General features: G+C 49.2%; 1 protein-coding gene across 2 annotated transcripts in view; it reads left to right on the top strand.

Annotated features, from left to right (window-relative positions):
• The window catches only part of spag6 (sperm associated antigen 6), a 32,416-nt gene extending 17,776 nt beyond the window's left edge, over positions 1-14,640 (top strand). For both annotated transcript variants that reach the window (XM_039754247.1, XM_039754249.1), the window contains exons 5-11: positions 2,017-2,222; positions 2,314-2,487; positions 6,009-6,161; positions 6,640-6,831; positions 8,154-8,270; positions 8,379-8,524; positions 14,401-14,640. In XM_039754247.1, the coding sequence (XP_039610181.1) occupies positions 2,017-2,222; positions 2,314-2,487; positions 6,009-6,161; positions 6,640-6,831; positions 8,154-8,270; positions 8,379-8,524; positions 14,401-14,467 (1,055 nt within the window). In that variant the 3' untranslated portion in view covers positions 14,468-14,640. The remainder of the gene's footprint in view (positions 1-2,016; positions 2,223-2,313; positions 2,488-6,008; positions 6,162-6,639; positions 6,832-8,153; positions 8,271-8,378; positions 8,525-14,400) is intronic.
• Positions 14,641-16,095: the final 1,455 nt, after the last annotated feature.

Below are 16,095 nucleotides of genomic sequence, written 5' to 3'. Positions count from 1 at the left end.
AGCCGCTAACCAGACAAACTTTTAGAACAGGAAATTGTCGGGCTGCATGTGCCGGGGGGCTGCTGGGGGCTTTGTTACAATTACACGCAGCTGCTGCACTTTCAGGAAGAGTTGATTAACTGCGAAAGTGGACGATCACATCGACCTCGCTTTTCGTGGCCTTGGTCCGTTGGCTGCCTTTAGCCGTGGGAGGTCATGACATTTCGTGTGTGTGTGTGTGTGTGTGTGTGTGTGCACCGGGTGGTGACTTAATATGAGGACCAGTGAATCAGTGAAGACTGGCATTGACAAGAAATAATTCATTATGCCATGGCAGAAAACACAGATTCAAAATCTGAGACAAAAAGTGTCTGTAGGCTGCCATCTTCTGGCCTCGCCACACATGTTCTATGAGGTTAAAGTCTGGAGAACTCAAGGACAGTTAGAGACTTGTCCCGAATCTACTTGAGCATCGTCTTGGCTGTATGCCGCAGGTCATTCCTGTGTTGAAAGGTGACATGCGCTCTGAGTTGTTGTTTTTTTTCAAGGACCTCTCTGTGTATGGCTGCATTCATCCTTCCTACATCCTGTCGAGTCTCCCTGTCCCCATATCATGATGCCAGCACCACTGCCATGCTTCAGTGTAGGTGATGAGCAGTGACTGGTCTTTGCCAGTCATAGTGCTTTGAGTTCTGCCCAAAAATTCAACTGTTGTCTCATCAGACCTGAGACTCGTATCCCTCATACTCTGAGTGGTTTGAATGCCTTTTACTGATTGGAGCCAATAGACGGCCATCTTGCCGCCTGACTGGTAGAACGCCGGTAGCTGCTTATCTTTCTGGAAGGTTCTCCCATCTCAGCAGAACATTTCTGAGGCTCTGTGGTAGTGACCATTGGGTTCTTGGTCAGCTCTGTGACCAATGGGTTGGTCCTCCTTTGGCCTGGTTACTCAGTTTTGTCAGACGGACGACTCCAGAGACAGTCCTGGTGGTCACAGACGTCGTCTGTTTCATAACTACTGAGGGCACTGTGCCCTTTAATAAATTCTAAAGGAACTTTGTGTTTGTCTATAATGTGACCACATGCTTTATGTTTTTTGATTCCTGTTTTTGACAAACATTTGAATTTTGGGGTATTTAAAAGCCCTTTACACCATTTTTGGGGTGAGGCGGCCAGGAGGGAGGCCTGCTTCATGGGCCCAGAGGAGTAAAGAGGCCACATCTGGCTTTTTGTGTTTGATGTTTGTAAAAGGTTCAACTGTAATGGACGCCTTTAAGTCTTTATGGCTCTGTGTCTTGTACACCCTACTGTGTTAAAGATAAAACACACTTGCGGTCACTCGGGAAACAGTAGAGGAGCCATTGGTCATCTAAGAAGATATGGATGGGTTCATTGAGTTCTTGGTCTACTCTGTGACCATTGGGTTGGTCCTCCTTTGGCCTGGTTACTCAGTTTTGTCAGACGGACGACTCCAGAGACAGTCCTGGTGGTTACAAACGTCTTCTGTTTCATAACTACTGAGGGCACTGTGCCCTTTAATGAATTCTGAAGGAGCTTTGAGTTTGTTTGTAATGTGACCACATGCTTTATGGTTTTCATTCCTGTTTTTGATAAACATTTGAAGTTTGGGGGCTTTCAAAGCCTTTTGCAGCATTTTTAGGGTGAGGCAGCCAGGAGGGAGGCCTTCTTAGTGGGCCCAGACATGTAAAGAAGCCAGGCCTGGCTTTTTGTGTTTCATATTTGTAAAAGGTTCAACTGTAATGGACGCCTTGAAGTCTTCATGGCTCCGTCTCTTGTACACCCTACTGCACTAAAGATGAAACACACTGGCAGTCACTCGAAAAATGGGAGTGGAGCTGGTGGTCATCCAAGAAGATATGGGTGGGTTCATTGATCCATCCGCTGCCAACGTTAGCCTTTGGGCCACTGAGCCCAGATACATCCACCTAACCCTAACCATTAACCTCTCTCCACACACCGTTTCTCAGTCAGGTCTCCCACCCTCATACGTGTCCCTATTTCTTTTGTGCTTTCCAGAACTTTCCCAGGCTGTCGTAGACGCTGGCGCTGTGCCTCTTCTGGTGTTGTGTGTCCAGGAGCCGGAGGTGGCCTTGAAGAGGATCGCCGCCTCGGCCCTCAGTGACATATCCAAGCATTCTCCGGAGCTGGCACAGACAGTGGTGGACGCGGGGGCCATCGCTCATTTAGCGCAGATGATCCTCAACCCTGATGCAAAACTGAAGGTACGCCTCTCCATCAGCAGCGCGCTCTCCGACAGTCTACGGCGGACGGCGTCACAAACATTTTCCCATTTTCACTTTTGTGCCATTGCAGCGTCAGGTGTTCTCGGCGCTCAGTCAGATAGCGAAGCACTCCGTGGATCTGGCCGAGATGGTGGTCGAGGCAGAAATCTTTCCAGCGGTTCTCACCGGCTTGAAGGATTCAGATGAATACGTGAAGAAGAACGTCGCAACGTTAATCAGAGAAATTGCCAAACACACCCCTGAGGTAAGAGCCTGTCCTGTGTCTGCTACACTCGGCCTCCATGTCTGATGGACTGCGGGGGGCCGCCTGCTCTCTTGATGTTTTATCTGATTAGTTTTCCGGGGTGTTTTACGTTTTTCAATATTTTATTTGTTTTGAATATGCTCCAGCAGACCCCCGTGACCCTGTAGTTAGGATACAGCGGGTTGGATAATGGATGGATAGATGAGGTGTTGAATTTGTTTTGTGGTTCTCCTATAGCCTCAAATCGGAGTTGACCATTAGTTTGGTGATTGGTTGCCTCGTTTTGATTCCCGTTTTCATCATCTATTTGTTTGTTTGTCATTTTGTGTTTCTGTTGCTAGGGAGACATCCTGTGGCATTAGGGGCGTGTCATCAGGGGTCAGGGCAGGTTTAAAAGGTCATTAGAAGGTTCACTTCCTCTCCGAGTTTGTGGTCTTTTTGTGCCTTACAATTCTGTGCTCATTTTAACTCCTGCCGTTCGACTCGTACTCTTAATTTTTCAAATCGCTGTTTGTTTCGCGGTTTGGCTTTGGTAACCGTATTTGGTTTCCTTCCCGACTTTGACTATTTCTTTTGGTTTTTGACTTTACGCATCTTCTTCCGGTTACTTATCGAATATTCTTGCTTGTCTCCTAGCATGGCATTGGTATTTCCATTATGAATCTGAGTTATCCATCCATCCATTATCCAACCTGCTATATCCTAACACAGGGTCATGGAGCCAATCCCAGCAAACACAGGGCGCAAGGCAGGAACAAATCCCCGGGCAGGGCGCCAGCGAGCCTGAGTTATGGTGCAGCAAAAATGAATTATTGTTTGTTGCCAACCTACTGGGTTTTTTTTTTTTTGTTAGTTTTCTCATACCCCTTGGGGTCAAATAGCAGGGTCAGGCATTGTATGGCGCTCCCCCCGGAGCAACTGCAAGTTAAGGGCCTCCTTAGTCAAGGGCCCAGCAGAGTAAGACCCCCTTTGGCAGTAACGGGGATTTGAAGCGGATACCTCCACAGATCCTTAGCCGCAGAGCCACCGCTTCTTTTGTTACAGGTGCCACCATTTTGAGTATAGATGTGACTGTGGGTCACTAGGTGACAATCCCCGGAAGTCAAATTGAGTGACTTTGTTAGGGGAACTCTTTATGGGCCGGTGATTTGGTCCATTCAGTGTCCAAGTCTGACAATTTTACAGTTGTGTCCCAAAGTTTGGAGGATGACACAGATCTGACTTTTCACAAAGTCTGCTGCCTCAGTTTTTATGATGGCAATTTGCATCGACTCCAGAACGTTCTGACGAGTCATCAGACGAATTGTAAAGTCCCTCTCTGCCATTAAAATGAACTTCATTCCAAAAAAAAACACTGCATGTCAGCCATAAAATGACCTCCTGGTGTCATTTCAGTGGTCCTCTCGTTAACTCAGGTGAGAGTGTCGATGGGGACAAGGCCTGAGGTGACTCTGTCAAGTTGATTAAGTTACAATAGAGGGGTGTAGAAGGCGTCAGGGCACCCAAGAGAGTCCAGTGAGTGCCAGGAGCGTCTCCTAATGGTGATTCAGCTGTGGGCACCATCAGGGCAGAGCTCACACAGAAATGGCAGCAGGCAGGAGGGAGTGAGGTGAAGACTTTTGGAGGATGGCCTGGTGGGTGTCAAGAAGGGCAGCAAAGAAAAACATCAGGGACAGACTGACATTCTGGGATTGGACTGCTGGGTGAAAGTCATTGTCTCTGATGAACTGAGAAAAAGAAAAGATGGGTGGCGCTACCATCAGTCCTGTGTCACTGTGTCAACAGTAAAAGCATCCTGAGACCATTCATGTCACACGTGAGGTTGCTTCTCATTCACAATCTAGCCTAAGAACACAGCCATGAATAAAGAATGGGACCAAAACATCAACCGACAGCAACTTCTGCTAACCATCCAAGAACAGTTTGGTGGCCAACATGATGGAGCACCGGGCCATAAGGCCAAAGTGAGAACTAAGTGGCTCGGGGAACAAAACATCAACATTTGGGGTCCATGGTCAGGAAACTCCCCAGACCTTTAATCCCATTGAGAAGGTAGGTGGACAAACAAAAACTCCCAAATTCTGATTCTGCAAGAATGGACGGCTGCCATCAGTCAGGATTGGGCCCAGAAGTTGATGGACAGACAGCCTGCCAGGGCGAATTGCAGAGGTTTTGAAAAAGTAGGAAGAGCCAGCACTGCCAATATGGACTCTTTGTATGAACTTCATGTCATTGTCAGTAAAAGCCTTGGAAACTTCTGAGCTGCTTGTCATTCTACTTCAGGACACGACAGAAACATCTGACAGAAAGATCTGAAAACACTGAAGCAGCAGACTTGGTGAACACCAACACTTGGGTCCTTCTCCACACTTTGGGCCGCGGCTGTACCTGCAATTAAAACTGTTTTGGTTAAAGCGTTTTTTTTATCAATGAACTTATTATGCCTGTATTCAGACTTTGATTTTGATCACATTTGGAGTTTAGACATCTCTGTGTCTTGATTTTTGTGGTTTTGATGACATCTGCTGTTTTCCACAGTGACTGAGCGCTGTCTGGCCGAGGTAGCAGATCCTCAAATCCACCATCTTGCTTGTCAGGTCAGAAGGTTGACATCGTGATGAGGTTCTTGTTATAAGACACAAGTGCAGCGGCGTACTAATCGCTTCTCTTGATGGGCGTCCATTTTGAGTCTTTTGGGCTCTTACTTTGCCTCTTCTCTTGGCATCCCGCAGTGGTCAGATTGCTGCTTCTGTCATGGTGATGTGATGCCAGCAAACCAGGAGGTACTGTAGGATGACCAGTTAGATGAAGAGATCAGCCATTTGGGACTGAGCCAATGCCAGTGGGTGATTAACTGGCCCACTGTGGTCACACATCCCATATTTATGCTGTAATAACGTAGAAGATCAACATGACAAGAGCTGGGGTGCCAGACGTGAAATTCCTCATCTACTGTCATTGTCATTTTAGTGATTGTCGTAAAAGCCAGTGAGTAACAGAACGGGATACCCAGAGATGTGCGGGTGGTCACATGACAACGACTTCCTGTTCCTGTCTCGGTCTTCTTGAATGGCGTCCAGAGCAGAAGGGGTGGAGTGTAGGAGTGTTGCAGGTGGGATACCATCTGGAGACTGTTGTCTTCTGGTCCCTCATTCACATTGGTACAAACAAGGCCAGCAAGCTTTGCAGCCATGATGTCAGTAAGCCTAATAGCTCAGGTATGCTGCCCAGGTAGGGTGGCAGCAGATTTTTTAATTAGAAGACGAATCCAGGATAACGAAACAGGGAAGGGTCGACACCGGAAAGACAAAGATACAAATAACAGAAGTTAGAGTGTGAAACAAAATGTGCACTTTGAGAACATTGCAAGGGAGCAGATAACTAAAGTAAGTCCTAAAATCCGAGCTGGATCAAAGAGCAATGGCCAGTCCTAACGGGGTCTAATCGTGCAGATGTGACGGTGCGTACTGGACGACTGTCTCCATTGCCACATGTGACCTGTGATTTCTTCTTCATTTCAGCTGTCACAGCTCATCGCAAACACAGGAGGAATCGCAGCAGTCGTCGACTACATCGGTGAATGCAATGGCAACGTCCGACTGCCTGGCATTATGATGCTTGGCTATGTGGCAGCTCACTCGGACACTCTGGCCATGGCAGTGATCGTGTCGAAGGTAAGCGGAGACCTTGTGGTGCCGTGTGCTTGTTTGTTCTGCTGTGCATGAACTCCAGTGAGTGCTGGACGCGTACGAGACGCGGGCGGGATATCGAAACAGGACTTCGGGGCTTCAAGTCACTTCCTGTGGGTGTCCTTGGCAAAGAACAGGCCCAGTGAGGATGGGTAAGTGAAGTGATGAACTGAGTGGGTGAACAGATGAGTGGGCAGACAGAACACTGTGACAACCGCCTAGCAGCTGTGGGGGTCCAAAAAAGCCAAAGGACTCTCAAAGTCAGCGTTTCGTGGGATGGAAAGCTGCTTTAAATTCTTAAAATGAGAACATCTGTGACAAGGAGCAGGTCATCCCGTGGACGAATGGTGCATTTGTTTTAACTCTAAACCCCTGAAGTAGTGCCATGCTGTGCCCAGTGATTTGACTCTCTGTGCCTGCAGCTCCTTCGCGAGACTAATGTGTCTACACTGAAACTCTACAGGGGGTACCACAGCTGGCCATCTGCCTGTCAGAGGAGAAGGAGGACCACATTAAGGCAGCCACCGCCTGGGCATTGGGGCAGATTGGCAGGCACACTCCGGAGCACGCTCGTGCTGTCACCGCAGCCAACATCCTGCCCAAACTTCTGTCTCTCTACATGGACACAGAGAGCTCCGAGGATCTGCAGCTGAAGGTAAGGCCCCCTAAGGCTCCCTTTGTCTTGTCAGCTCACTCACATGGCATTTAGCTGGGCAGGTGCAAGTGTGGAGATCTGAGGGCGGCAGGGAATCTCACCAATGAGGTGCCATCCTGCATATAGATGGTGAGTGAACCTGGCATAGGGGGATCTGGTGAAGATTTGGTTGATACCACAGGCCAGCTCAAGGAGTGGAGAAGCAGCCGACAGAGCCATAGGTCAGCCAGGGTTAGGATTGGTGGGCACGATTCTACAATGGTAGACCAGTCTCATCGTGTTTAGGCTGTGATCTTAGCCAATGATTACTGGTCCAGCAGAAAAACACTCATCATATAGGGTTGGCTGGATGGAGCTCTGCACAGCTTCCCTGTTCGCCATGGCTGGTGGACACAACAGAGGTGGGCAGAGAAATGTACCCACCTGAGAACAGAATGACGTCTACCGCGGGTTTAATGAGTTACTTTTGGTGATGCATGTGCTGCAGTTGCCCACTAGCTGGCAGTGTTGTGCCTCCCCTCCTTGCTCGAAGGCTAATATGCCGAGTATAACTGGTGGCTTCACCAACTCCAAAGTGTGCCACGTTAAAGTCACGCCCGATGAGTAGATGACTGGGTAAATAAAGGCCTAGAATGGGGTGACAAAATGAAGAAGAGCAGCTTTGTGGGGCGGAAAGGCCAATCAAAATGAGGTGCGCTGACCAGAAATCACAAGGGCTTCACCAGCACCCATAAAATCACACCTGATGGTTTCCGAGTGAATGTGTCAGACTCAGAACATTCCAGAAAGTGAAGTTCATGTTCACCTCAGCACAGGCCGACTGCTAAACCCAAAACTGTTCAGGTGTCCAAAGCAGAAACACAGCCTTGTGGGCTCACCTCGGGTATCAAAAGTCGGTCACCACACACCTGATCCTCTTGTGTCTTCCTGACTGTTATTAACCCGGAGGGCTAAGCGCTGGTCACTGGCCACACGCAGGTGCCAAGAATAGCCCCCTGGCACTTGGTTTAGAGCCCTCAAGTCCCTTCTGCTGACGTTTTGCTTTTCTCATGTAAAATTGGAGTACTCGACAGCTGGGAGTTCTCGATGGCGTGAGGCTCAGGTTAATTGACAGCCTCGAGACCAAGCAGGGCTCAGCGGTGGCCATTTTGACTTCATGCTAAACAGCTGAGCTGACATGGATGTGGAGACACCAAGGCGTCTGAAACATCGAGTCTGCTCACCTTCAGCTTTAGGACGGCGGAGTGCAGTGTGCAGTAAACCCTTGTTGTTGTTTTAAATGAACGCCTAACAGCATCCATCGATTCTTCTCCCTCCTGTAGGCGAAAAAGGCCCTGAAGAACATCCTGCAGAAGTGCACCCACCTGCCCGCCCTGGAGACCTTACTACATGACGCACCCACCAGCATCCTCAAGCACGTCGTGGGGCAGTTCAGCAAGGTACGGACGGACAGACGGACAGACGGGTGGTCGCCACTGGACCCTGACGCGAGCGTACAAGCGACATCCCATACTTGACCTTCTCTCTGTTTGTTGTCCCTTTTGAAGGTTCTTCCCCATGACAGCAAAGCCAGGCGTCTGTTTGTCACCAGTGGTGGCCTCAAGAAAATCCAGGAGATTAAGGCTGAGCCCGGCTCCTCGTTACAAGAGTACATCAACACCATCAATAACTGCTACCCCGAGGAAATTGTCCGGTAAGGATCTTCTAGGGGAGTCCATTCCTCGTCGTCCTCCTCGTCATCGTCCTTTTTTGTTTTAGCCTTTCAAGTTGCTGTCTTCTGGCGTCCGGCGTACATGCGTGTGAGCTTCAGTGTCGTTTGGAGTTTGGGCTTCCATTTCTAAACATCGTTTTCTGGTTCTCTTTGGTCTTTGTAAATCTGTGTTTATTTTGATGTCATTCTTCTGTGTGGCCATTTTGCCCCTCCAGTTTGTGATTGGTCGATGCGGTGTGTGGAAGTTCAGCCCGTTCTCACAATGTAGAGAATCACCACGAGTATGGCTCACAATCCTTTCTTTCTCTTTCTTTTTTTCTGCCGCTTCCACTCCTCCTCTCCCACAAACTCTGTCCTCTGCCTCCCTAGTGAGGCGGCCCCTTTTAGAGTTCACCCGGATGTGCTTCCTGATGACAATACAATACAATAAAATACAATACAATACAATTTATTTTTCTGCATAGCCCAAAATCACACAAGAAGTGCCGCTTTAACAGGCCCTGCCTCATGACAGCCCCCCAGCCTTGACTCTCTAAGAAGACAAGGAAAAACTCCCAAAAAACCTCAGAAAAGGCAGTTCAAAGAGAGACCCCTTTCTGGGTAGGCTGGGCGTGCAGTGGGTGTCAACAAGAAGGGGGATCCATACAATACAATACAATACACAGAACAGAACAAATCCTCAATACAGTATACAAATAAAAATATTACAAGTCCGGAGCAGAATTGAACAGTAGATGACATCGAACAGTAGATGACATCCCATAATAGAGTCCTGGAGACCTCATCCATCAAGCTGCCTCCCTGTATTGGCCATTGCACAGCTGAAATAGCGCCAATCCGATGAAAGGACCCCTCTTTCCCACAATTCCTGCGATCCTCCATCAGAGATGACTTTACTTTAGGCAGGCAAAACAACTTGGCAGGTGGGCCGTGGCACCAAGTGGCACATTTGAGTACCGACCGGAGAAACAGAATAGGTGAGGGTTAGTGACAGATTCTAATTATCATGTGACTTCTGTTTTAGTGCTAATGACAGTCTGTACAGTTAATCAGCAGCTCTAGTCAGGGTGTGCTAAACTGAAGTTCTGAGTCTAAAAGCTGAGACCGTCCTGATAGTAGCAGGCAGACCAGTCCACAGTTTAGGGGTCCTCTTATAGTAGCAGGCAGACCAGTCCACGGGTTGGTGTGGCAGAAGTGCTGCAGTCCATTGCTCCGTAGCCATCTGGGCGCCCCCTGGTGGTGACCGTGGGCCCCAACAGGGATGAGTTTCTAAGCTCCAATGCCGTGGGCCCGATGCAAACCAGGGGGGCTGCCCTCTTGTGTCCCAGGGGAGATATTGTCCCTCTCCCGGTCCTTCCATCCTCCAGGTGTCCCGGCTGGACAGGAGCCCCATGTGGTAGCCATATTGTTTGTAGACATGGCAGCCTTGCTAGCTTGTGATTGGCCACGTGTGATGTCATTTATTGGATGGGATGTTGTGGCTTTTGGCATAAAAACCGTTGTGTGTTTCACATTTGTGGAGCCAAAGAGATAGAAACCTTCTTTCATTAGGACGCGTCTGATTGCCTCGCGTTTGATCCACGCGTCGAATTCTTGACCTAAAATCTTTCCTTTTTGTTTTGAACTTGTCACCTGCTGTGGACCCTGCAGGTCCAATGCCGGTGGTTTGCCTGTAAATCAGCGTGTGCTCCCAACCTTTTTCGGGCAGGACTGTCGACTGCCAGTACCCCGTTTACGTGTGAACTTCTGGTCGTTGTTTCATTTCTTGCTGTGATTTGCCGTCTTTCAGATGAGGTAGCATGTCCTGCCTTGGCCTTCCTCCCCAGCAGCCCCCGTCCTCGTTGTCCCTGTCCCTGTCCCATCCAGTTTTGTGGACGCCTTCTCACTTCTTCCAACACGCAGTCCTTTCCGCCACTTCTTTGTTAGATGATTGATCCTCTCCATCTTTGTCTGTCTTTCTGCTCCATAGAATGCAACACTCCAGGTTACCATTTTTCCACGTCTTCTTGTTTTTTGGTGTTCTACTAACTTGCTTTGCGTTTTTTAGTACCTTGGCGGAATTAACAAGTCTTTGATCCCCCGCTGAATTGGTCAGTGAAGTGAACAGCCCCTGGCTCTCACCAATTGACTGTGTGCCCATCAATCAATCAATCAATCAACTGCAGACACTCCTGACCTCAAGTCGTGACGTTGTAAATGTGTGGACACCTGAGGTTGCCATTGCCCCTTTTACCCCAACAGACAGACGCAGGTTCAAAACACCAAGAAGTTATTTCATTTCTTCTTTTCCATCTGTGAGGTGCCCACAAGCACCACAGCCACAAATAAGCAGGCGAGAGAAGCGCCAAGTACAATAAGAAATTCTGCACACCTCCTGACTCCGGCTCACGTTGCTGGGTTCCCAACAGTCCTTTAAGTAGTCCTTGACCTGGAAGTGCTTCCATTCTTCCGCCCACGTGACTTGCCAGCACTTCCGGGTCAGCCGGAGAACCCCAAGTTCTTTTAATCAGCCCGGAAGTTCTTCGAGGCGTCTGTCTTCATGATGGGCTTTACGGAAATCAGGACTCCCCAGGTCCTTCGACAGCTCCCCCTGGCAGCACCCAACAGGGCTGAGAAACCGAACTCCAAGTCCCAGGATGCCCTGCAGGAATCTGGGGCACCGCTACAGTCCTGGGGAGCTGCCATGTAGCCTTTTGGGGGGAGGCAGTGTTGACGAGGAGCTTCTTTCCCCAATCCTTCTATTTTTGGGCGTCCTGGCCGGCCGTCTCCAACAACGTGTATGAAGCCCACCTGTCCACAGAATCAATGTCTTCCATTCCAACCTCTCCACCACCATCAGCTGTCAAAGGATGTCAGGGCCAAGGCTGGAGTGGGCTACAAGACCACCAGCAAGAAGCCTGAGAAGGTGACACTGGTTGGTGCGATTATTCGGAGATGGAAGAAATATAAAATGGCCTTCAATCGCCCTCAGCCTGGTCTGGAGCTCCATACCAGATCTCACTTCATGGAGTGAGCAGTAAAACGGCCCCAGAGTGTGATGTGTCCACCTCCGTGCTCGACTGTGGGGATGGTGAGGAGTTCTTTGGGTCCTACTCAACATTTCTCTTCCTCCAAACACGGAGGGTCGAGTTGATGCCAAAGAGCTTGAGTTTTGGTTTCATTGGACCACAGCACTTTCTCCAGAGCCTTCCATCCATTATCCAATCCGCTATATCCTAACTGCAGGGTCACGGGGGTCTGCTGGAGCCAATCCCAGCCAACACAGCAGGGTGCAAGACAGGGCAAAACAAACCCCGGGCAGGGCGCCAGCCCACCGCAGGGCACACACCCTAACCCTAACCCAATTTAGAAAGCACAACGTCGTTTCTTTTTTAAATCAACGTGGTAATCAAGTGGAGTTCAAGTTATTATTATTATGATGTTAAATTATTATTATCATCATCATCACTACGTCACACAACTTACTAAATACTGTCTGCAATTCGGAAAGTTGAACAAAATGATTACATTTGGATTTCTGTACTCTGCACATCATGAATTGATTGAAATTGTGGCTAAACGTCCCTTATTATTTGTATTTATTTTTGATCTAATGTTCTTGATAATTTTGTATACATGTCTAGGTTTAACGTGGCACTGAATGATTACGTTGTTTTAGGAAACAGGAAACACATCCCTGGCAGAGCGGCAGCCCACCGCAGGGCACACACACACACACACACACACACACACACTAGGGATTGCCGATGCACCTGACCTGCATGTCTTTGGACTGTGGGAGGAAAGCCACGCAGACACGGGGAGGACATGCAAACTCCACCACGCAGGGAGGACTCGGGAAGCGAACCCAGACGGGTCTCCTAACTGCGAGGCAGCAGCGCTACCCACTGTGCCACCTCTCCCGAGCCTTCTCTGACTCATTTAGATGTTTACTGGCAAACTTAAGACCCCGGCCTATACATGTGTCTTCTTCAGAAGGGACCTTGCGGGCACCATGATGGTGTAGTGTGTTACCAGTGGTGTTCTTTAGTGACTGTGGTGGTGCCAACTGCCTTCAGATCATTAACGAGCTCCTCCTGTGTTGTTCTGGGCTGATCCCTCACCTTTCTCATCATCATCATCCTCACCCCATGAGCTACAGACCGAGGGCGATTGATGGCCATTTTATATTTCTTCCATCTCTGAATAATCACACCAACCGTTGTCACCTCCTCACTGAGCTTCTTGCTGGTGGTCTTGTCGTCCACTCCAGCCTTGTCCCTGGCATCCTTTGGCAGCTGACGGCGGTGGAGAGGTTGGAATGGAAGACATGGATTCTGTGGACAGGTGGGCTTTATACACACAACGAGTTAAGATCAGGAGGATCTGTTATTGATTGATTTAATGTAATGTGTGTGCCACGTGGGCGCTCTGCCAATCTGTCCGAGCCAGAATTCTCTGCAAATCAATGTATCCCTTTGAAGCGACCATAGCAACGAGAGGCTGTTCACGTCATCGTAAAGGGAGCAAACTTCCCAATTCAGCAGGGGGTCAAAGACTTGTCACTTCCCCCAGGGTACTCAGAACAACGGCAAAGCAAAGTTAGTACAACAATGACATAATTGTTATTCCCCCTCCATATTTGTATTTCTTTTCCACTTGTGATGAGATTATGAGGTCCACTCGTGCCTTTTATGGATGTGCGTTCAGGGCCCCGTGGAGCTCTTTGTGCAGGCGTAGGGGTTTGCAGGGTCCTGAGTGGCACAGCCCGGTGGTGACATTCTCACTTGCCACACGCCCTGACGAGTGAGTAGAACGTCTGCCTCCCTGTCATGTCTGCCTCCCTGTCATGAAGTGAGCTCCTCACCCTGGCGACATCGCCCTCTAGTGCCTGAGCTCTGTTACAGGTTTATGGGGTCCTGATTGCCACATGTGCTAATCGTCACCGTCATCGGTCATCCTGACCTGAACTGACCCCCTCAGCCTGAACTGAAGTCACACATCGCCCTCTAGTGGCCTAACTGTGTTTATAGGGTCCTGACTTCACGCTCGCTCTCCAATGTCGGGTGCCTTCCTCACCAGTAACACCAGTAATTGTGTCATCCAGCAGGGGACGTCCGCACCCTGGCATTGTGTCCTGTCAGACTCGTGGCGTCAATGCCACCGAGAGTCAAAGTCCTGAGCGGTGCGCTCAGACTGTGAGGTTTCATCCTCTGCCACCCTTGTGAGTCGACCCTAAGATTTCAAAGGATTTAATGAGGTGTGAAATACGTCAGTCTGTGGCCCTCTCCGGGCTCGGGCGGCATGAACGACGCTTTTTATTGGGTCCTAAAAACATTAGCACAGTGCAGTTGGCCAGTTGTCACATGCCCTTGTGCGTGTGCCAGTCCTTGAGGACGAGGGTGGCTCCTTCCCTGCTTTTATTTGGCTCATGATGCACTGCTGAAGCCTGGCACAGTGGCCCTGGGTGCCAGCCCGGTGAGCCAGTCCAGCACAGATCCACACCAAGTCAGTGCCAACAGGTCTGGGATGAGGGGGTCACCAGAATACCTGCCTGGTCACCTGCCTGGTCCTGAAAAAAACAACACTCTGCCCAACTTCAAATACTGTGTGCCAAGTTTGGTGTGAAGGCGGCTTCACGCTCGTCTAATGCTGGCCTGCCGCACCATCACCTCCTTGGCATCACCTGCCCTCACTAAACAAAATCTGTTTCTTCCCGAGGAAACGCAGAAAGGCGGCTGTGTGTGTGTGTGTAATTCATGGAGTTTAATCGCTGGCATACAGTCACGGGTGGCCCAGTCTGCACCAGGAGCCAAGTGTGATGTGCCTGGCGGGACTCGCCCGATGATGCCATCTTATTAAATGTCTTCTGGTTTCAGGTATTATTCCCCCGGTTACTCTGAGACCCTCTTGGAGAGAGTGGATCAGTACCAGCCAGCCTTGTAGATGGGACCCAGCTTGGCGTCCATTACAGGAGACACAGAGGACAAGCTGGACAAGCAGCTGGACGAGCTGCCAGGGCTTTGGGGTGAATCTCGACCTTGGCTGGTCTTCATCGACTGGCCCTTTTATACAAATGTATGTGAAACAATAAATCTGGGTGCCTTTTGTAATCTTGATGCTGTCTTGTGTGCTTCACTCCACTTCAGACTGGCACACTGGTGCCCTTACATCCCTGCCTGGTTGTGTTCATCCATGCCTGGGTGGCTTTTTCTTCACCTTTCTTTAGGTTAAAGTAGTGAGCACAAGTCTGTGTGTCTTAAGGTGGGTTTTGGAGGACTGGAACTCCATCCAGGGTTGGTTGGCATCTGCCTTGTGCCCAAAAAGTATTAGGTGAGTCCTAACCTGGGGGAATAGATGGAAAGTGTCACTGAGGTGACAATGCCAGGCTGTGCCAAACGTCTGACTTTCAGTGTCTTTATCAGAGCTACTGGTGAAAGGCATGTGAGCATCAAGGTGGGCAGAACCCACAGGCCTAGCAGGTCATGGCACCGGCAGCAGCACTAACTCTAAATTCAGCTTTGATAAAGAAGAAGTTTACAGGTACAGCGAGATCATTCAGCCCTTCACAGTCATTTGATCACACGTTGCTTTATGTCTTCACGTAACCACATTGGCCAATCAGAATCTGAGGTTAACTGTGACAGCCAATCAGATGCCTCTTGAAAGTCTGTGCGTATGTCAGCCAATAACTCTGCACATAAGCACAAACAAGAAACTGTGCATAAGCTTATCATCCATAAGAATGTCAGCCAATCAGAGTCTGCTTATTAGCACATCAGCCAATCAGAGGCCAGTTATGAGTCTGTCAGCCAATAACTCTGCACATAAGCACAAATTAAGAATCTGTGCATAAGCTGGTTATCCAATTAAGATCTACACATGAAAATGTCAGCCAATCAGAAATTGTGTGTAAGCGTGTTGGCCAATCAGAGTCTGCTTGTACACATGCCAACCAATCAGAATCTGCATGCAGGCACATCAGCCAGTCAGACTCTTGTGTGAATGTAGAAACACAAAGCTCTGTGTAAGCACATTAGCCAATCAGGAGCTGTATAGGTGTATCAGCCAATCAGAGTCTGGCCCATCCCTCCACTTTACTTTTTGGTTGTCCATCACACGCCATCTTTTGATACCCGCCACCCCATGAAGCGCCTGGCCTGTGACAGGTGATTGTCATTTCTGACCCTAACAATGTTTAGCTGTCACCTTATTGTTTCAGACCAATAGCAGAAAATGGCAGCTTGGCATGTCGCTTCTGTCCTGCTCGGCTTGCCAGGGCTCTCTGCTGCTGACCCCTCCATGTATTCTGCTATTTTAGTGATTGACGTCTCTAAAGTGGACAGCCAGGCATTTCATTTTTAGTGTCTTCCCCTCTTGCCCCCCTACATTAGAAAGTGAAAATTTAAAAAGGTCACATCAGATTTAAAAACGACCACATAAAAGAAATGCCAGGCATTGGGGCATCACAAGAAGTGATGCCAGCCACCTGTCAGTCTCCCACAAATAGCCAAGGAGCTGACTGTGACATGTGGCTCCATCATTGTCACTCTCTTCAAATCCATTACTCGCCT

Source organism: Polypterus senegalus, chromosome 5 (assembly GCF_016835505.1).
Source record: "Polypterus senegalus isolate Bchr_013 chromosome 5, ASM1683550v1, whole genome shotgun sequence".
NCBI classification, from domain to species: Eukaryota; Metazoa; Chordata; class Cladistia; order Polypteriformes; family Polypteridae; genus Polypterus; species Polypterus senegalus.
The sequence above is the reverse complement of the archived record's forward strand: the minus strand, read 5'-3'. Positions and strand labels throughout refer to the sequence as shown.